The sequence below is a fragment of the Macaca mulatta genome, chromosome X (genome assembly GCF_049350105.2).
Source record: "Macaca mulatta isolate MMU2019108-1 chromosome X, T2T-MMU8v2.0, whole genome shotgun sequence".
Classification (NCBI taxonomy): Eukaryota; Metazoa; Chordata; class Mammalia; order Primates; family Cercopithecidae; genus Macaca; species Macaca mulatta.
Window position 1 is genome coordinate 139,699,798 of NC_133426.1, and position 21,565 is coordinate 139,721,362.

The 21,565-nt window shown below is 43.5% G+C and overlaps 1 protein-coding gene across 1 annotated transcript; it reads right to left on the minus strand.

Annotated features, from left to right (window-relative positions):
- Nucleotides 1-4,405: 4,405 nt before the first annotated feature.
- Nucleotides 4,406-6,179, minus strand: TFDP3 (transcription factor Dp family member 3). The gene has a single exon (XM_001097146.5). It carries the CDS (start codon nucleotides 6,006-6,008, stop codon nucleotides 4,788-4,790), a length of 1,221 nt encoding a protein of 406 aa, XP_001097146.1. The 5' UTR covers nucleotides 6,009-6,179; the 3' UTR covers nucleotides 4,406-4,787.
- Between the last annotated feature and the right edge of the window lie 15,386 nt (nucleotides 6,180-21,565).

The window sequence follows — 21,565 nt, forward strand, 5'->3', positions numbered from 1 at the left end:
GAGGTTGTAGTGAGCTGAGATCGTGCCACTGCACTCCAGACTGGGAGACAGAGCGAGACTCCATCTCAAAAAAAAAGAAAAAAAGAAAAGAAAAAGAAAATCAAGCAGGGCACAGTGGCTCACACCTGTAATCCAAGCACTTTGGAGGCTGAGGCAAGCAGGTCACTTAAGGTCAGGAGTTTGAGAATATAAGCCTGGACAACATGGTAAAACCCCATCTCTATTCAAAAGACATGCACACACACAAATTAGCCAGGAGTGGTGGTGCGCATCTGTAATCTAAGCACTTCGGGAGGCCAAGGTGGGTGGACTACTTGAGGTCAGGAGTTCAAGACCAGGCTGGCTAACACTGTGAAAACCCTGTCTCTACTAAAAATACAAACAATAGCTTGGTGCGACGGTGCACACCTGTAATCCCAGCTATTCAGGAGGCTGAGGCACAAGAATCGCTTGAACCTGGGAGGCGAAGTTTCAGTGAGCTGAGATCGCACCACTGCACTCCAGCCTGGGTGACAAGAGTGAGTCAGGAGAGATGGGAGAGGGAAGCCAGGGAGAGGAGGAGAGGGGAGACGGGGAGAGGGGGAGAGGGGAAGAGGGAGGGAGGAGGGGGGAAAGGGGGAGAGTGGATAAGGGGCAGCAGGTTTCAGCTGTCTCTGAAGGAATTCCCCTAAAATGTGCTCTGTTGGCCAGGTGTGGTGGCTCACACTTGTAATCCCAGAACTTTGAGAGGCCGAAGCAGAAGGGTCACTTGAGCCTGGGCAACATAGTGAAATCCCATCTGTACAGAAAAAAAAAAAAAAAAAAAAGCTTGGAGTGATGGTGTGTCCCTGTAGTCCCAGCTACTCTGGAGGTTAGGCGGGAGAACTGCTGGAGCCCAGGAGGTCGAGGCTGCAGTGAGCTATGATTATGCCACTGCACTCCCGCCTGGGTGACAGAGCAAAACCCCATCTCAAAAAAAGCGGGGGCTCTGTCCACACTAGGGCCAGACCATTAAAGAAGAAACATGTGGGGAATCCTAATGATCACAGTAGTAACGACTGAAGTGAGAGAAGCTCAAGGGAAAGAACCCAAAGGGCTTGAGTCACCCCACTGGAGCAGTCCTCCTTTGCTTTCTGGTAGATCCGCTTTCCATTTGTTCTGCTTGCCTACAACCCTGGAGAACTCTGTGCTTTGTTTTAATAAAACCTCCCCACTCTCTTCCAGTGCCTTCCTGCCTTCTCTAACTACAAAGTTCTTTATGAAGCCAAGGGAGGCATTACCTTCTTGTATGGAGTTAGACTTCATAGGTAAGCCAGTCTCTCTCTCTCTCTGCAATCTCCATTTATGAACATGGCTACATTTCTTTTAAAGAAATATTCTTTGCCTTCAAATATTTTTTCCTACTTAAAGCATTTCAGCCTTGTCCCCAGTTGAAGTTCTCTCTTCCTGCCCACCAACCCCCCGAACATGTTCCCAGGCCTTGCCACCATGTAAACCCGTAATCTTTTATACCACTATCCATACTGGTTTATAAAACAGAGGTATGCAACACACTGGAAAGAAAAACGGCACCTGTCAAATACCAAACCCTATGAAATGCCTGTGCAATTTCACTTTTCACCTAGTAAATATCCAATTATTTTCCAGAATAGCTCTTTCCAGAATTCAAATCTGTTTCCATTAATATTAAAAGTTTAGAGGTCTGGGAGAATAGGAAGTGGATGATTAAAAGCAGATGGGGTTCATTATCTGGTTAATCACAATCCAGTATTTCCCACCCCTATTTGCCTCTCCCCCTCCCCCAACACCATGTTCTGCCTCAGCAAAGGTCACACTCAAATTCTGCAAATAAAAACTTATCCTATAAAATTTCAAGAGTGGAGCTCTGTTTTGGAGGGCTTGAGACCAGTATCGTTATAAATTTATTTCATACCATTTTTGCCAGGAAAGGAAATATCTTCCAAAGTATTGATTATCATTCTATTGCACAGAAAGGATGCCCACTATGCTTCTTAGAGTCAGGTTCTGCTTGAATGTTAGTCATAGCATATTTAGAGTTGGAAGTGTCTCTTGGAGATTCCCTGCCCATTTATTAGATGGGGAAACTGAGACTGAGAGAAGAGAAGGGATTTGCTGAAATTGCACCTCCAGTTAGTGGCAGAGCTCGGACTAGGTCACATTTCAGTCCCAGGCATTGCTGGTGTGTGGGAAAAACACCAAAAGGGCCTGACTGGAATGAATTGCAGTCATTTCTCTGTCTACTACATCTCCACAGGCCACATATTCATGGCTCATCTTTTATTTGCTGCCCTGAGAATTGACTCAAAGGCAAAGCCAAAATGGGTATTTTAATGCAAAGCACATTAGGAGGCCAGAAGGCAAAAGGAGGTACCTTCTGGGGCTGCTGGCTGCACTTGGCTGGGAAGGCTTTGCTCCAGACCTTAGGAGACTGCTCATTTGGATGCTCTAGGTGTGCACCAAGGGGAAGGCAGGTCAAAGGCTGAACACTGGCTATGGCAGTGCCCACCCCTTCATGGAGTCCACATCTGATAAGCAGGGCAAGTGGAGTTATGTGGCATGTCCCTTGGAGGTGAGGAGCAGCCCTCTCAGTGATCCAACGTTCCTCAGAAATTTTTAGGAACTGAAAGCCTTCCAAAGTGGGGCAACTATGTTAAGAATTGATTGTGGGTGGGGGGGGAAGGCATGTGTTTTTCAGCATGGTTTGGAAAAGTTTTCAGACAGGACACAAAGAAACCAACACAAAAAAAAACAAGGACCAGCCAGTGCCATCACTATACACAGGTGACCTTGGTAACGTCTTCTCTACTCCCAAGACTACTCGAAACCATCTCTTAGATGTCTTGTATGTTGCTGGTGAGAATTTCACAGCCTCTGTGGAAATCTGCCTGGGGGTTCCTCAAAAGGCTTAATATACTGTTACCATATGACCCAGTAATTCCACTCTCAAATATACACATACTCAAGAGAATTGAAAGCAGAGATGTGAACAGATATTTGCATACTAATGTTCACTGCATTGTTACTTGTAACAGCCGAAAGGTAGAAACAACCCAACTGTCCATCAAGAGATGACTGGATAAACAAAAAGTCTATCCACACATACAATGGAATGTTACCCATAAAAAGAAATGAAGTACTGATCCATGCTACAAGATGGATGAACCTTGGAAACATTTTGCTAAGTAAAAGAAGTCAGTCACGGTCACGTGTGGTGGCTCACACCTATATTTCCAACATTTTTGGACTCTGAGGTAGGTGCATTGCTTGAGCCCAGGGGCTCGAGATCAGCCTGGGCAACATGGTGAAACCCCATCCCTACAAAAAATACCAAAAAAAATTAGCTAGGTGTGGAGTAGCTGTAGTCCCAGCTACTCGGAAGGCTGAGGTGAGAGGACTGATTAAGCCTGGAAGGTTGAGGCTGCAGTGAGCCATGATCTTTCCACTGCACTGCAGGCTTGGGCAATAGAGGAAGACCTTACCTCAAAATAATAATCATAATAGCCATTCTAATGGGTATGAAGTGGTATCTCATTGTAATTAACTACCTGCCCTCTCTTATGGGTCTTACGGTCTTGCTTTCACAGTGATTACTCTAGTGTCTATTTTTTCTTGGAACTCTGGACAGGTCTGCATATGGTTGGAAAGATGACCCTTTGTGAAACTGTGCTTGAAGAAAGCAACAGCTCCCTCTGCTGCCCCCAGCCACACTTTTGGTACAACTTTCTCGTATTAATGAGTCAAGATCTCGCTACCTAGATTCTGACCCAGTTTCTTCTCACCATACCATGACACTGCTGTAGGCTCCACCACTGTTCTATCTCACAGATTTGAAAAAGGAAAACCTACTCATCTTGCTTCCAGTCAGCAAATGATTCCTGCATAGATAGATGTACCTTGATTGCCAGCTGGGAGCCTTCAGCCATCCTGTCTTAGCTCGTTTCCTGCTCCTATAACAGACTGGGTAATTTATAAAGATAAACAGATTTATTTGGCTCATGGTTCTGGAGCCTGAGAAGTCCAAAGGCATGGTGCCAGCATATGCTTGGCACCTAGTGAAGACCTTCCTGCTGTGTCCTAACATGGCAGAAGGGCAAGCAAGCATTCAAGACAGAGAGAGGAATAGGGTTGAAATTATCCTTCTATCAAAAGTCTATTCCTATGATAACAGCATTAATCCATTGATGAGGGCACAGCCCTCATGGCCTAATCACCTCCTAAAGTCCCTACCTTTTTTTTCTTTTTTTAAAGATTAATGGTGTTTATTGTTCTGAAAATAGAATTCTGCCATTTGCTTGGGGCTCTGGACACTGCACAACTGAACAAATGGAAAACTCGGAGTCTTGCTATGCATCAGTGGGGGTGCCATCCAAACCCATGGCAAATAAACGGCATTCGGTACTCACTGTGCACAACAGGAGAGCATTTTATTTTCATGGATGTGGATGAAGTACAATTTCTTCAGTAAACTCAGCAAAAACTGTTAAGGGGCAACAATGAACTCTGCATTTAAAGAAAAATAGAAAATGAAAACACAAAATCCTAAAAAGTAAATAAAGGCTCTGCGTCAGCACACTGGTATCAAAACACACATCAACAGCAGGTCTTAATCATACGGGAAACAATCCTTGCTTATCAGAGGTGCATATCTAAATTCTACAGCTTACCAATATCTTCTTGAGAGTAGGCAAAAAAGAAACAGAAAACCTCACATTAAAAAAAAAAAAAAAAAAAAAAAGTTTCTTTTCCCTAAATGTTTTCCTGAAGCTGAATTTGAAGGGGAGAGGACGTCAGTCATCCTCGTCATTCTCATTGAAGTCATCATCGTTGTTGTCCTCCTCCTCCTCCTCCTCCTGGACTGCTGTGGTCTCCACTCTGGAGCCATGGTACTGAGACTCATTAGAGCTTGTGGCCGGCATCCCATCCATACCGTTGGTCAGGTCACTGGCAGAGGGCTGCGTGCCATTAGACGTGGAACCTGCCATCGTGAACACACCTCCAAAAGTTCCCTGAGCCATTTCTGTCACGTACGGCTCCAGAGTCTTTGGGACCAAACTTCTGGCCATTTTAAGGTCTTCAGCAGAGCAGCTCCCGGACTCTAGCCCAAAAGTCATGCCCATCCACATCAACACTTGCATGTCATCGTGGATTTCAAATGAGTTGTCAAACTTAAACAGATAATCTAATTTGTCATCGGAGATGCTGCAGTTGATAACGGTCTTCTTGCTAGTGCTGATGATGATGAAGGGCAGGTGGATGACTGAGTTGGGCGGCAGCTGCCGACTGACCTGTTCCTCCACATACCGGTTTCTCAGCACCAGGTTCTTGAAGGCAATTTGCTGTAAAATAAGTTGTTGAAGTTCAGACTGCTTCTGCTTTATTCTTTCAAGTCTCTTCTGTCTTTCCACCTGTAAGTTCTGACAGTTCTGAGCCGAGTTTGTGGTCGGACCAATCCACTTGATCTTCTTTTTCTCCCTGGAGATGACATTCATGGCCATCAGCACGTTTAAGGCATCGTAGGTGCGCCGTTTTATGTTATTCACGTCATAAGCTGACTCGTTTGGTGAGACGTGGTCGCTGGCAGCTCTGAACTTGGCGACCAGCTCGCCCACCACTTCCTTGCAGGAAGTGGTCCCTTTCCTCTGCACCGTCTCCCAGACCTTCATGGAAAGATGGCTCAGGCCCATGCCATTCTTCTCTCCTTTCCTGTTGTGCTGCCTGGCCCACCGAGGTGGGGAGTAGGAAGGCTGGTTCTGAGAGGCAAAGTGACTGCTGGGTGGGCTTGGGATTCCTACCACAGGGATGTTTGATGCTGCCGGTCTCTGAGGCATACCAATTACCACTTGCTGGTCAATACTGACACTGGACTGTCCAAAGGTTTTCGGCAAGAGCTGCTTCCCGAGCAGGTTTACGGTGGAGGGGTGAACGGCCACGGAGCCACTGGTCTGGTTCTGGTCTATTAAGACCTTGAGTTCTTTGTTAGCTTCAGTTAGACTGATATATTTTGCCATGTTACCAGATTTGGGAAATAAATGCGATAAATGTTCACCTTCCAGAGAAGAAAAATAATTCTTCTGCGCCGAGTGTAGGGCTGGCGTGGCGTGCGCGGCGTGAGGTGCGCGGCGTGAGGTGCGCGGCGTGAGGTGCGCGGCGTGAGGTGCGCGGCGTGAGGTGCGCGGCGTGAGGTGCGCGGCGTGAGGTGCGCGGCGTGAGGTGCGCGGCGTGAGGTGCGCGGCGTGAGGTGCGCAGCGGCAGGCGATGCTCCGTGTAGTGCGCCTGCGTGCCTTTTCACGCCTTCAGCCCCTCCTCCTCTGGGCCTGCCTCTTAATACTGTTAGGATGGTAATTAAGTTTCCAACACATGAACTTTTGGAGGACACATTTAAACCATAGCACATCCTAAAGGGACTGATGAAAATCAGACGTGTAGGCCTCTGCAGGCCCATCTATCATTTCTTCCCAGCCATTGTCTCACAAGAAGCTGGATCTGGGCTCTTGCAAGGATTATTTCTTCACCTGCTGGTCAAGAAGCTTCTTGTGGAAGAATCCGGTTTTTGTCTCTCTACCCAAACAGCTACACTAAGGCTTCCTGAGTAGATAGAGTAGAGATGGGAAAAGGGAGTTAACAATATATGGTAACATTTATTTGTTGGGCTGTGGTACAATCAATAGACTAAGTCCACAGCCTATACTTCACTTTGGAAGGTACACACATTGCCAATGAGAAAGAGATCTAAAGAGAGAACAGGACAAAGCCCAGCAGAAGCAGAGGCCTGGGGCAGTCTCTTTCTCCCACCCTTGGTCTCAACTCTGCCTCACTCGCCAAGAGTCCTAATAACCATGCCACACAGGCTCTGTGTCTTCAGGCCTGCTTCTCTAGTCCACAGCAACTTCCTCCAGCACCTGGGCTCTGGAAATAATGCATATGATTGCACACATGCATATACCTCAGCCTCAAACACACAGAGGTGCTATCTCACTCACCTCGGGCTGCCATAAAAAAATACCATAGACTGGGTGGCTGAAACAATAGACATTTATTTTCTCACAGTTCTGGAGGCTGGAAGTCCAAGATCAAGTTCCCGGCAGGATTGGTTTCTGGTGAGGGCTCACTTCCTGGCTTTCAGATATCTGCCTTCTCACTGTGTCCTCACATGGCAGTGGGGCTTGGAGAGATCTCTTTTAATAAGGACACATCCTGTCGTGTTTGGGACCCACCCTTATGACCTCATTTAACCTTAATTACCTCCTAAAGACCCTATCTCCAGATACCGTCAAATTGGGGTTAGGGCTTCAACATATGAGTTTTAGTGGGTAGGGGGACAAAATTCAGTCTATAGCATTTGCTAAACAGAACCAGAGCTGGACAGTAGTGAAAGAGGTAAAACAGATATTATTCAGGAACTATTGCACTGGGGCAAAGAGACCTCAGGATAGAACTGGCCTCAATTCTTTTTTAAGGCAGAGTCTCACTCTGTCGTCCAGGCTAGACTGCAGTGGCACGATCTAGGCTCACTGCAACCTCCGCCTCCTGGGTTCAAGCGATTCTGCTGCTTCAGCCTCCTGAATAGCTGGGATTACAGGCTCCCGCCACCACCCCCGGTTGTGAGCCACTGCACTGGCCTGGGCTTAATTCTAAATGCAGTAAAGGCAAGAGGATTTGTAGTCAAGGAGCAGAGTGAAGTGGTCAGTGGATGAAAAATTACTAAGAAGATACATCAAGGGTAGGTGAATTCTTGTTAAACCAACTTAACAAGATTCTTGCTAAAGGCAGGCTGGGGTGATCAGATATCAAGGGTGGGGAAGAAGAGTGTGATCAGATATTGAAGGTGATTGGATATCAAAAGCTGGGGATTCTCACTAAGGTGACTTAAGCTAAACTCTTGATAAAATTAGACTTAGCAAAGATGAGGTCAAAAAGAGGGCTTAGAGGAGCCTGTCTAAAGTTTAGTTAAGGAGAGAGTTTTAACCCCTCTGGTTCGCCCCAAATTTATGTTTTCTCACATGTAAAATGCATTCATTCCATTCCAACGGTCCCCAAAGTCTTCACTCTTTCCAGCATCAACTCTTAAAGTCTAAAGTCCAAAGTCTTACCTAAATATCATGTAAATTATATATTGGTGAGACTCAAGGTAAGATTCATCCAGAGACAAAATTCTTCTCTAGCTGTGAACCTGTGAAACCAGACTAGTTATGTGCTTCTAAAATACAGTGGTGACAGAGGCATAGAATAGACATTCCCATTCCAAAAGAAAGAAATCAGAAGAAAGAAAGGGGTAATGAGTCCCAAGCAAGTCCAAAACCTAGCAAGGTGAATTCCATGTGATCTTAAGGCTCAATAATCTCTTTGGTTCAACACTCTACCCACCACCTGGGTGGCAGTGTCACTTTCATGGCTCTGCTAGGGCCCTGCCCCTTCAGTTATCAGAGAGGGTCCAGCTCAAAGGATTGTCTATAAAGGCTGCCTTGACCCTGAGGCACAGGGCAGGGTCATCCTGACCCACTGAAACTGGAGAGGTGGTATCACCCTTTGAAACTGAGGTAGAAACAGCTTTGCCCCATGGGCCTGTGGTAGAAGTGTCAGCCCTGATTATCTATAAATGCCTTCATGGTTATTCTTATTTTTCCTTGAATAACAGTGCAATTAGCAGCCAAAAAGCTAAATGTTCTGCTCCTGAGAATCCAAGAACTTCAAAAGTCTCCCTTCATTCTGTGTAGCTTTCTCTGTCTCCTTTAGTTCAAACTAGTGGTGTTTTTGCTCATATAATCCCACTTCTATTCCTGGCTTCTGCTGAGATGGCTGATTAAACTCATGAGTCCCACCCACAATCTCTTCATCAAACGGTTGTCCAGCTGTAGGGTTAGTGTTCTCTTCAGGACAAGTTTCGTTTTTTGCAATATGGATAGGCTGAGAATATTCCAAGTTGTTAAGTTCTGGTTCCTTTTTGCTTAACAATTCCTTCTCTAATTCGTCTCTCTCTTCTTGCATTTTATTATAATTAGTCAGGAGAAACCAAGCCAACCCCTCAACACTTTGCTTAGAAATCTCTTTAGCTAAGTATCCAATTTATTCAATTGTATGTTCTAACTTCTGCAAAACACTAGGACGCAGTTCAGCCAAGTTCTTTGCCACCATATAACAGAAATCACCTTTCCTCCAGTTTTCAATATCAGGTTCTTTATTTCTCTGTGAGACCTTACCAGGATTGCCCTAAATGTCCATATTTCTAGGATGTGCCACAAGACTCTAGTCTTTACCCATTACCCAGTTCTAAAGCCACTTCCACATATTTAGGTATTTTTTACAGCAGCACCCCACTTCTCAGTACCAAAATCTGTCTTACTGTATTTGGGCTACCATATCAAAATACTGTAGACTGGTGGCTTAAATAACATACATTTATTTTCTCACAATTCTGGAGGCAGGAAAGTCTTAGACCAAGGTTCTAGCAGGATTTGGTCTCCGGTGAGCACCCTCTTTCTATCTTGCAGATGGCTACCTTTTCACTGTGTTTCTCACATGAAAGAGAGAGAGAGAGAGAGAGAGAGAGAGAGAGAGATTGATTTCACTTATTGTAAAGACATAGTCCTTTAAGATTAAGATTCCACTCTTGCGATTTCATTTAATTTTAGTTACCTCCTAAAGACTCTATCTCCAAAAATACTCAAATTAGGGGTTTGGGTTTCAGCATAAGAATTTTCAGAGGATGCAATTTAGTTCATAGCAGGTGCTCTGCTGGTTTTTTTCTCACTGCCCTGTGGTAGCTGCAGACAGGTAGGCTTTGCTGAGCTCATTAAGCATTGGTAGAACTTCTCAGAGACTTTGCTCAGAACATAAGGCCCCAACAGAGCAAAAAATGGCTCCTCACATCTAAGTGTTGACATGCTTACCAAGTCTCATCAAGGCTTCCCATTCTAACATTTGAGAGGCCCAGAGCAAGAATAAAAACAGAGCATATGCCTGATAGTTAAAAATTTTAAGTCAAAGCAAAAAAATTGTAAAATATGTTCTATCTTATATTTTGACAACTCTACCTTTATAAAAACAAAATCAATATGTGTAAAGTGATGGTTTTAATACTATTGAAAGCACAATATCAAAGATGACAATTTAATTATGATTCTGCATGTCTGAGTGTTCTTCTTATGGGCTAGCAATATATGGATGAGTAATAATGTAAAGACATACATATTTCAGGAATTATTTTATATTCCACAAAATTAATTTTTGTCACCTTCAGCAAAAATCACTGTGTTATTCATTGCTATAATAGTAAATTTTCACATAATGTATAATTTTCAGTCATGATCCAAAGCAGAAGTCAGCAGATTTTTTCTGTTAAGGGATAGATAGTAAAAATTTGAAGCTTTGCAGACACCATACAGTCTCTATTTCAACTACTCACTCTGCCATTGTAGCACAGAAACTATAATACTCACCATGTAAACAAATGGGTGTGGCTGTGCTTCAATAAAACTTTATTTATAAAAATAGGCAGTCCACTTGTGGGCCATACCCCTGAGCTAAATGAGTAAAAAATAAAATGTAGGATGGCATCAGCAAGATGGCAGAGTAGGAAATCCAGCCCTCCTTGCCCCACAAAAACAATGATCTAATAACTACCCACGAATGCAAATACCACCCAGGAGTTTGCCCAGGGCTCAGCAAAGTTAAAGTTCATCTAGTCCTACAGAGCAAAGCAACCACTCAGTACTTAGAAGAAGAGAGGAGGACAGATTTAGGAAGAGACTTTTCCTAACCTCTCATGGCAAAGGAGTCAAATATTTTAGCCCAATAAAAGGGAAGGTGGCTTGTCCTAGTGGGTTAGAGGGTGGCCTGCCAACCAGACGAATTCCAAATCCTTGCTGTGTGGCTTGGGGAAAGTTGCTACATATTTCTGTGCCTCAGTATCTTCACTTAGAAAATGTTAAGCCTCCAGGTGCTCAATAAAGATTCACCCCTTCATTTGCATAAAAGAGTTTGAGCATTATTTGGTTATCAATTTAGCTTTTGTTTTAACATCTGCCATTATCAATTTCTCTTTAGAGAAATTTCAAGACCTTCCAAGATTCCACATGGCTTAAACAGAATGCAAGTTGTCAAAACAAAACCCTCCTGGCCCTTCAAGGGTACATGAGGGAGGGCTGAAGAAGGGTCTGCTGGGTGCCTCACCTTCTAGGCCACTTGGGCCAGGATCCTGTATGTGGTATTGTTTGGATGAGATTCCTGAGCTCCTCTTGGCAATATCAGAAAATATGCCCATGGTCCCAGGAGTCTCTGGGATTGGTGGTGGTCAGGAAGGGAGGGGATAAGAATTTGATGCTACAGGCTGGGTGTGGTGGCTCATGCCTGTAATCCCAGCACTTTGGGAGGCCAAGGTGGGCAGATCATTTGAGGTCAGGAGTTTGAGACCAGCCTGGCCAACGTGGTGAAACCTCATCTCTACTAAAAAATACAAAAAGTAACTAGGTGTGGTGGTGGGCACCTGCAGTCCTAGCTATTCGGGAGGCTGAGGCAGGAGAATCACTTGAACCTGGAAAGTGGAGGTTGCAGTGAGCCGAAATTGCACCACTGCACTCCAGCCTGGGTGACAGAGCAACTCTGTCTCAAAAAAAAGAATTTGATGCTACAAAAAAATAATTTTTCTCGGGAGAAGGAGAGACATGATGAGAGCTGTCTTCAAATATCTAAAGAGCCATCCTGTAAAAGAAAGCACAAACTTGATCTTTGTTACTCCAGAGGAAAAAATTAGAAACAGCAGGCAGAAGTTACACAAACGCTGGTTCCAGCTCAATTTAAGAAAGTCATTGCTAATGACTTAAGTGATTCAACAAAGAAAAGGGCTATTCAGGCAGTAGTAAACTCCCTGGGCAGGTAGTATTCAAGCAGAGGCCATGTGTCTATCTGCTAGGATGCTACCAAAAATTTTATTGGCCAGATGGACTGTTGGGATAAATGTTCTTTCTAAAGATCCTTCTAACACCATAGGAGTCTCTATGCATGCATGGGACAACATCAAACTTAAGTAGGCTCAATTTCATAGGGCCTCAACTAACTTTACAGAATTTAAAAATCTGATTACTGCGATGGCATGCCACTTTGGGATTATGTCATTGTATTTTCTTGAGCAAGCTCAAAACATTTTGCACGTCTTTTTCCTATCATCTGGCATTGTAGGCAAGGCATGATTCTCTACTGATTGTGAAACAAAGGTCCCCAAAAGATCTAACTTCCGGGAGTCATACTGAATTTGTGGGGGAATTTAAAACAGAAGTTTCCTGACCCACAACCCAACTCCAGTGACCACCCTCACAATGCAAAACAGGCTCCATTGCTCTGGGATAGAAGAGGCTAACTTGACCAATTTGGAAATCCTCTCACTGTGTTGAGATGAGTAGAAAACAAAATGTGGACTTTCCATGTTCAAAGTCTATTTCCTACTGGGAAAATGAGACATCTGGTTTGTAGTTTAAAAAGATGGATCCTGAGGGATCTGTGACAATAAATTGCTTTTCTAAATCTGCCTTTTAGAAATTTAAACACACATTCATCAGAAAAATATGGGTTGGATATGCAAAAACCTGGGATGCTGTTGGATTGGCAAACAATGAGAGAATCTTAGAATAATGGGATAGAAGAGATTTCTAAATGTTTGATTATCTATTCTGTCTTCCCTCTAGCCTAGCTATCTTGCCTCCATCAAGCAAGAACTCTGTAATGAGGGCCTATTTTGTTCTCAGCACCTGTTGTATTGGGTGGCAGTTAACAAAAAGCAGGCCAAAAATTAGTCAGTTTTCAGTAAAATAGTCATATTATGCTGAAGAAGATATCCTATGGGCTAACCTTGGTCTAATGACATGCAACTACAAGGAACATCAAGGGGCCAAACTGCAATTAACTGTGAACCCCATTGTCTTCTGGGAAATAGAGAAAAATTCCATTGTGCCCACTGAGTATTATAATACAGGGTTGAGCTGAGAAGGGTGGGTGTGGGAGATACAGAAAATATATGGACAGGGACCCCTCAATTAAATGGCTTACTGTTAATTTTGACTTTTCTGATTAATTTCTATGAATAATCCATTTTTGCATTAAAGTTACCTGAAACAAAAATGTGGTTATATCAGAGACCTTAGAGATGCCTTGTTCAAGGCTGGGTGTGGTGGCTCATGCCTGTAGTCCTAGCACTCAGGGAGGCCTAGGCAAGAGCATCACTTGAGCCCAGGAGGTCGAGGCTGCAGTGAGCTGTGATTGTGCCACTGTACTCCAGCCTGGATGACAGAGGGAGACCCTGTCTCTTTAAAAAAAAAAAAAAAAAAAAAAAAAAAAAAAAAAAAGTGCTGGTTCAATCTCTCAAGGCATGCATGTGTGGGTATGTGTGTGTTGGTTGATCACTCATCAATGGATGTTTATAAACACAGTCCTTCACTAACCACAAGTTGTCAGTCTTATAGCCAGACTGTCAGTTCTAGCGTTGGCTCACTTGGAAAGAGGCTCATGGAGACCCAAATCCAGGCCACCTCTGGAGCAGAGGCAGGCTTGGGAAAAATTAAATAGTTTGTTCTACACTTCAAAGGAGCAGAAAGAAGACTGGTTTCAAGAATCTAAGAGGACTAAAACAGATTTCCATAAGAAAATTCAATTCGAGTTGTAAGGAACTGTAGCTCTTTTTGAAAATCAGTGAATCACTTGGAAAGTATGGACCACAGATTTTTTTAAAGATGCTGATAAAATGTAAAATTTGAAGGATGGCTGTATCTTTTCATTCAAAGAGTAAGTATAGATCACAGGTTAAGTATATATTTGCTTAAATTTCTATAGCAGAAAACAGGAAAATTAAAAAGCTTTTAGTGTTTTGGCAAAATTAGAGGTAAATATTTTTAAAGTATTTATAATGGAATACTAGATAGCTATTTTTAAAAAGAATGAAATCTGAGTGAAAAATATACAAATTCTTTGTTGTTTTAATTTAATTTTATTTATTTAATTTTTTTTTTTTTTTTTTTTTTTTGAGATGGAGTTTTGCTCTTGTCACCCAGGCTGGAGTGCAATGGCACAATCTTGGCTCACTGCAACCTCTGCCTCCTGGGTTCAAGCGATTCTCCTGCCTCAACCTCCCAAGTAGCTGGGATTACAGGTGCCCACCACCACGCCCAGCTAACTTTTTGTATTTTTAGTAGAGACGGGGTTTCACCATGTTGTTCAGGCCGGTCTTGAACTCCTGACCTCAGGTAATCCACCCTCCTTGGCCTCCCAAAGTACTGGGATTATAGGCATGAGCGACCACGTCCTGCCTGTTTTAATTTAAGTTCCAGAATACATGTGCAGGACGTGCAGGTTTGCTGCATAAGTAAATGTGTACCATGGTGTTTTGTTGCACTTATCAACCAATCACATAGATATTAAGCCCAGCATGCACTAGCTATTTATCCTGATGTTCTCCCTCCCGCTACCTTCCCGACAGGCCCAGTATGTGTTGTTCCCTTCTCTCTGTCCATGTGTCCGTGTGTTCTCATTGTTCATCTCCCCCTTATAAGTGAGAACATGCAGTGTTTGGTTTTCTGTTCCTGTGTTGGTTTCCTGAGGATAATGGCTTTCAGCTCCATCCATGTCCTTGCAAAGGACATGGTCTGGTTCCTTTTTATGGCTGCATAGTAAGAATATAGGAATTACTTGAAATATTTTTGCATCTAAGTCTGAAGTTATTTCAAAATACAATTTGTTAAAAGAGGCTCTAACTTTTTTTCAGAATACACGAACAAGCAAGTTCATAACAGTACTATTCATAATAGTCTCAAACTGAATGTCCATCAACAGTAAAATGGAAAAATAATGTGTCACATTTCAGTAACATGGAATGCTACTCAGCAGTGAAAAAAAAAAGTACAGCTACACAAGGTGGATGGATTTCACAGACATACTGTCCAGTAGAAGAAACAAGACACAAAGATACACGTTATATGATTCTATTTATGTGGAGTTCAAAAAGAGGCAGAACTAAGCTCTGGTGATGGATGGCAGAATGGAGGTTATCTTTGAGCAGGGTGTGTTGACTGAATGAAGGGGCTGTGATTTCCTGGAATTATCACAATTCATGGAGCTTTCAGGTGGAATTTGAGCACTTGCCTGAATGCAAACTGGACCTCCATAAACAACAATTCAAACTTTTTCGAAAGGAACAAAAGGCATCATACTTGACATCTCCATCTTTGGCTCCTCTTCCCCTATTTGTCATTCCTCAGATCCATCATCTCATATTTTATCCTTTTCTGTGTTCTGAGTTCTAACAAAGACAGCATTTATTTATCCCAGTATGGTAGTGTGGGCTGTGCACCTGTATGTCTGCTTCACCAGATTGTAAGTTCCTAGAGGACAAGGAGCATATCATAATCATCTTATCCCCAGTATGTGGTAGACACCTGGTCCCAAGCCTTAGAGACCTTACTCTGGCCCTTCCCTAGATGTAGCCCTCATAGAAGCAGGAATCCACTGGACCAAAAGAATGTGTCCAACCAGAGTCCATGCCCTTCCTTTCTAGTGCATGCTCTGGCTACTCAGGTCCTGGGAATTCTCTGGCTAAAGGGCCTTGTGCCTTCTTTCAGGCCTGTGTGGGTCTCTATCCCCAGTACATCCTCCCAAGGGTGGAACCCCTTGGACAGGAGGACCGGGGTGTTTGCCTGCATGTGTGAGAGGCCCCTCATAGCACAAGATGGAGTTGGAGTGGAAGAGAAGGGGGTCAAAAGTCAGGCTGGGGCCGGGCGCGGTGGCTCAAGCCTGTAATCCCAGCACTTTGGGAGGCCGAGACGGGCGGATCACGAGGCCAGGAGATCGAGAGACGATCCCGGCTAACACGGTGAAACCCCGTCTCTACTAAAAAATACAAAAAAACATGGCCGGGCGCGGTGGCTCACTCCTGTAATCCCAGCACTTTGGGAGGCCGAGGCGGGTGGATCACGAGGTCAGGAGATCGAGACCATCCTGGCTAAGACAGTGAAACCCCGTCTCTACTAAAAATACAAAAAATAAGCCAGGCGTGGTGGCGGGCGCCTGTAGTCCCAGCTACTCGGGGAGGCTGAGGCAGGAGAATGGCGTGAACCCGGGAGGCGGAGCTTGCAGTGAGCCGAGATGGTGCCACTGCACTCCAGCCTGGGCTACAGAGTGAGACTCCGTCTCAAAAAAATATATAAATAAATAAAAATACAAAAAAACTAGCCGGGCGAGGTGGCGGGCGCCTGTAGTCCCAGCTACTCGGGAGGCTGAGGCAGGAGAACGGCGTAAACCCGGGAGGCGGAGCTTGCAGTGAGCTGAGATCCGGCCACTGCACTCCAGCCTGGGTGACAGAGCAAGACTCCGTCTCAAAAAAAAAAAAAAAAAAAAAAAAGTCAGGCTGGGAGCTGGGAGCCTAGGACCGCCCCATCTGTCCTGTCATGTTTTGGCATGAAACTCTGAGAAATTCAAGAATTTAAAACTTGATCCTAGTTTCCAGATCATTATGAAGATATGCTTTGTTTGTAAAGGTAGGAGAACAGAACACACTTTATTAAATGCTGTTAATTTATAACTTGCAAATCTTCAGGCATATGGTAGGTGGAGCTGAGTCCCTTTGTACATTTGCCCTGGGCCCCACATATGTCATGGGCAGGCTTGTCTGACACGTAGTAGCTACTCGATACATAATTAGCTAAATGAATAGCATGGGCTGCTATTCGCATTTCGGATTTGCATTTCTATCACTGGCTCTAAATGTGATTGCATGAGTAAGTCCTATCCACTTATTCCAGAGCAATTCATATCACTGATAATGACATATTAAAGATGACTACATTTTTGGTTAATCAAGCTAACCTGCCTATTCCCACTACCACCACCCAGATACACACAAACATCCATGATAAAAGTTTTGCTTTATTTTCTGTTTATCACATTCAAGGATTGTTCTAGCCTAGAACTGGGTTTCTCATTCCTACTTTATGATCCTTTATGCAATCAATTGGCACATGTAAAGTTTTTGAAATTCTTTTCCTTTTACTTGCATTCAAGGGCTTTAAACAGATGGTTGCTGCTGCAGATCTAGCCTCTGAGCAAGGCACGCTCTCCTGGGCTTCTGATTGCTACTTCTAGGTGTGGGGTATGTGTGGAAAGCTTGCATTTTAATCTAGGTTTTAGAGGTGGTGAGAAGTATACCTTGGCAGAGAGGAAAAGGGAAGACGTTTGAAATAGAGGACCTGGAGTCAGTACAGATGCAGTAATAGAATGAACATGTTCTGGGTGAATGACAGGAAGCAGAAGAGCTTGATGAATGCGGAGTGTCTGTAAAGGCATCTGACTGGTTCACAGGCATGTCCCCAGCACCTAGCTCAGGGCATAGCACATAGTAGGCACACAATAAACATGAACTGGATGAAAAAATTAAATGAATCAGTGATGTGGGGAGTGCAGTTGTGAAAAAAAGAGATTGAGGTGTTTGTTTGGACTTGGTGCTAAAGGCAATGGGGAGTCACTGAAAATTATTGAGCAGAAGAGTAACTTGGTAATGAAGTGTTTTAGGAAGATGTATTTGACATAAAGGAGATACTAGAGGCAAGGAGTTCAGGAATAGAAGGTTTCAGTGATTTGCTCTGCTTTCCCTAGTGAGATCTCAATGCTGGACGGAAGAAAGAGAGTGATTGTGAGTCATCGTTCAATTTTCCATGTTCTAGATTTTGCATTAGCTCCTTATTGCAGGGCCTGGATTTGGAGCCATATGCCACATGACAGGTTTTTCATATTGAGTGAATCATAGGACTTAACACTATGGAGGCGAAGAGCTGTCCATCAGAGTAATCGAACCCAATATATGGAAAGGTGTTTATGACTCATTGCAAGGACCATTTTCTAGCCTGCAATGTGAATCACCAAATGCACTTCACAGCCCAGTGTCTTTTGTATCGGCCACTGGATTTCTGAAGATACGTTTCCACAGAACTAATTTGCAAACACACAGCAAATTCCAATAGGAATATTCCATGAATGCCTTAAATTGTCAAGAGCTCCCCACCCAATTTACTTGAACTAATAGAATTGGCACCCTTTGCAGTATTTGCACTGGAGCATGCACACTGCTCCATCAAATGAGGTAGATACAAACGGATGTGTATTCTGGCAGCTCAGCAAAACCTGCATAGTGCCCAGAACAGAGACAGTACAGCTCTATGTCTCATAGCCCAGAGACCAGGTTAATAACAAAAGCAGTTACCATTTATATGCACTTACTATATGCCACGCTCCGTGGAGCACTTTGTAGATGTTATCTAATTCCATCTTCACAGCCACCCTGTTAGGTATGGGCTTTTATTATCCAATTTTGCAGAAAACAGGTGAAAATATTAAGTAAATCAGAAAGACTAAGCTAGGACTAACACCCCAAATCTGACCAACTACCAGAAGGACTGCTGCTTACTTAACCTGGGCATGTTAGTTAGTCTTCCTGAGTCTCAGTTTCCCCATTTATAAAACAAGGATATTAAATAATAGTACCTACCTCAGAGAGTTGTTGAAAAGATCAGATTAGCAGACTGCCTGGCACCATATAAACACTCAATACATGGTAACTAACATCAGTGTTATTTTTCCAGCTTTGTTACAGTACAATTGACAACAATTGTATTTAAGGTGCACGACTTGATTTTTTTTTTTTTTTTTTTTTTTTGAGACAGGGTCTCACTCTGTCACCCAGACTGGAGTGCAGTGGCATGATCTTGGCTCACACTGCCTCCCAGGCTCAAGTGATTCTCCGGCCTCAGCCTCCCAAATAGCTGGGATGACAGATGTGTGCCACTACCACCCAGCTAATTTTTGTATTTTCAGTAGAGACAGGGTTTCACCATGTTGGCCAGACTGATCTCAAACTCTTAACCTCGAATGATCCACCTGCCTCAGCCACCCAAAGTGCTGGGATTACAGGTGTGAGCCACCATGCCCAGCCCACAACTTGATGTTTTGATATATGTATACATTGTGAAGTGATCACCACGATTAAGCTAATTAATATCTCCATCACCACACATAGTTACTACTTTCTTTTTTGTGTGATGAAAACACTAAAGATGTACCTTTTTAGTAAATTTCAAGTATACACTACTGTATTGTTAACTATAGGCATGGTGTTGTACAGAAGATTTCTACAATTTATTCATCTAGCATAACTGAAATTCTATATCCATTGAACAAGAACTCCTCATTTTCCCCATGCCCCAGTTCCTGGCAACCACTATTATATTCTTTGCTTCTATGAGTTTGACTGTTATAGATTCCATATACAAGTGAGATCATTCAATATTTTTCTTTATGTGTCTGGCCTATTTCACTTAGCAGTGTCTTCCAGGTTCATCCGTATTGTTAAAAATGGCAGGCTTTCCTTATTTTTTAAGGCCAAATAATATTCCATTTTATAAATATAAGAACACATCCCCCATTTTCTTTATTCATTCATCTGTCAACCACACTTCACCACTAGGCCTTATGGCTTCTACCTTCAGAAGTCATCAATAGATCCTGGCTCTGTCACCAAAGTTGGGCAGTTGCAAATCATTTGGAACAAATACTAACAGTGCTAATGAAGATGAGTTACCTCCACTCTCTGGACTTTATTATCCTAGGCACCAACTTAAGAACTTGGATTTCCAAAATTATCTTCTGGAGAAAAGATGAACAAGGAAGGGCCGGGCATGGTGGTTCACATCTGTAATCCCAGCACTTTGGGAGGCCAAGGCAGGAGGATCACCTGAGCCCAGGAGTTTGAGACCAGCCTGAGCAGCATAGTGAGACCCCCCTCTCTACAAAGAATTTAAAAAACTAGCCTGGCATGGTGGTGTACACCTGTGGTCCCAGCTACTTGGAAGGCTAAGGTGGGAGGGCCACTGGAGCCCAGGAAGTAGAGGCTGCAGTGAGCTGTGACTGTGCCACTGCACTCCAGCTTGGGTGACAGAGCAAGACCCCATCAGAAAGAAAGAAAGAAAGAAAGAAAGAAAGAAAGAAAGAAAGAAAGAAAGAAAGAAAGAAAGAAAGAAAGAAAGAAGAGAGAGAGAGAAAGAAAGAAAGAGAAAAAAAGAAAGAAAGGCCGAGCATGGTCATGGTGGCTTACGCTTGTAATCCCAGCACTTTGGGAGGCCGAAGTGGGCGGATCACGAAGTCAGGAGATGGAGACCATCCTGGCTAACATGGTGAAACCCTGTCTTTACTAAAAATACAAAAATTAGCCATGCATGGTGGCGGGTGCCTGTAATCCCAGCTACTTGGGAGGCTGAGGCAGGAGAATGGCATGAACCCAGGAGGCGGAGCTTGCAGTGAGCCAAGATTGCGTCACTGCACTCCAGCCTGGGCAACAGAGTGAGACTCCATCACAAAAAAAAAAAAAAAAGAAGAAGGAGGCGGCGAGAGAGAGAGAGAGAGAGAGGAAGAAGAAGAGGAAGAGAAAGAGAGGGAAGGAGGGAGGAAGGGAGGAAGGGAGGGAGGGAGCGAAGGAGGGAGGGAGGGAGGAAGGAAGGAAAGAAGGAAGGAAGGAAACTAAAGGAATGGTTTGAGTTAACCTAAGTAAAGAACAAAAGTAAGAACCCAGTCCATTCTCAGCATGCTGTTGTAATTAAAAGCAAAGATTCAACCCAGTCCAAGAGACAAGATTACACTATTCTACATGAAAAAACAGTCAGAGCTGAGCTCACTGGATACAGCCACCACACCCACTGAGCCTGGAAGCCCACAAGAGAAACAACTTTATCGGGCCAACCAAAGTTATTTGGCCTAGGTGTGTGGGCCTTTGCAGGTATTTTTCTGCCTGAACTTGAAAAAGATGCCCTAGTCACCTCTGCTATTAAAGCATACCCAAGTTGGAAAAGGCCATCCATCTTCTTATGGTAATTTGGAATCATCTACATGAGCTAGAAGCACATTAAGTCTAAAACCAATTGCTACCTTAGGCCCAAGTTCTCAGGAAATCAGAGATAATATTATTTTATGAATGAGAGTGAACTTATCATGTGGAATGTATAAATACACAGAATTTTAGAGAACAGATATGTTATAAAAGTTATGACAGCTCCAGATGATGGATCATGAATCATAATGGCAGAGAGCCAGCTAGCTAGCATTACTGATTTAGCATATATTTTCCTCAGGAGTGGTCATCTCAAAACGGTTGCCATTTTGCTTTCTTGTTCTTTCTTTCTTCCTCTATGCCCCTGCATAGATTTTTTTTAACTTCTTCTTTTTATTATTATACTTTAAGTTCTAGGGTACATGTGCACAGCATGCAGGTTTGTTACATAAGTATACATGTGCCATGTTGGTGTGCTGCACCCATTAACTCGTCATTTACATTAGGTATATCTCCTAATGTTATCCTTCCCCTCTCCCTGCTCCCCACAACAGACCCCGGTGTGTGATGTTCCCCTTCCTGTGTCCAAGTTTCTCATTGTTCAATTCCCACCTATGAGTGAGAACATGTGGTGTTTGGTTTTTTGTCCTTGTGATAGTTTGCTGAGAATGATGGTTTCCAGCTTCATCCATGTCCCTACAAAGGACATGAACTCAT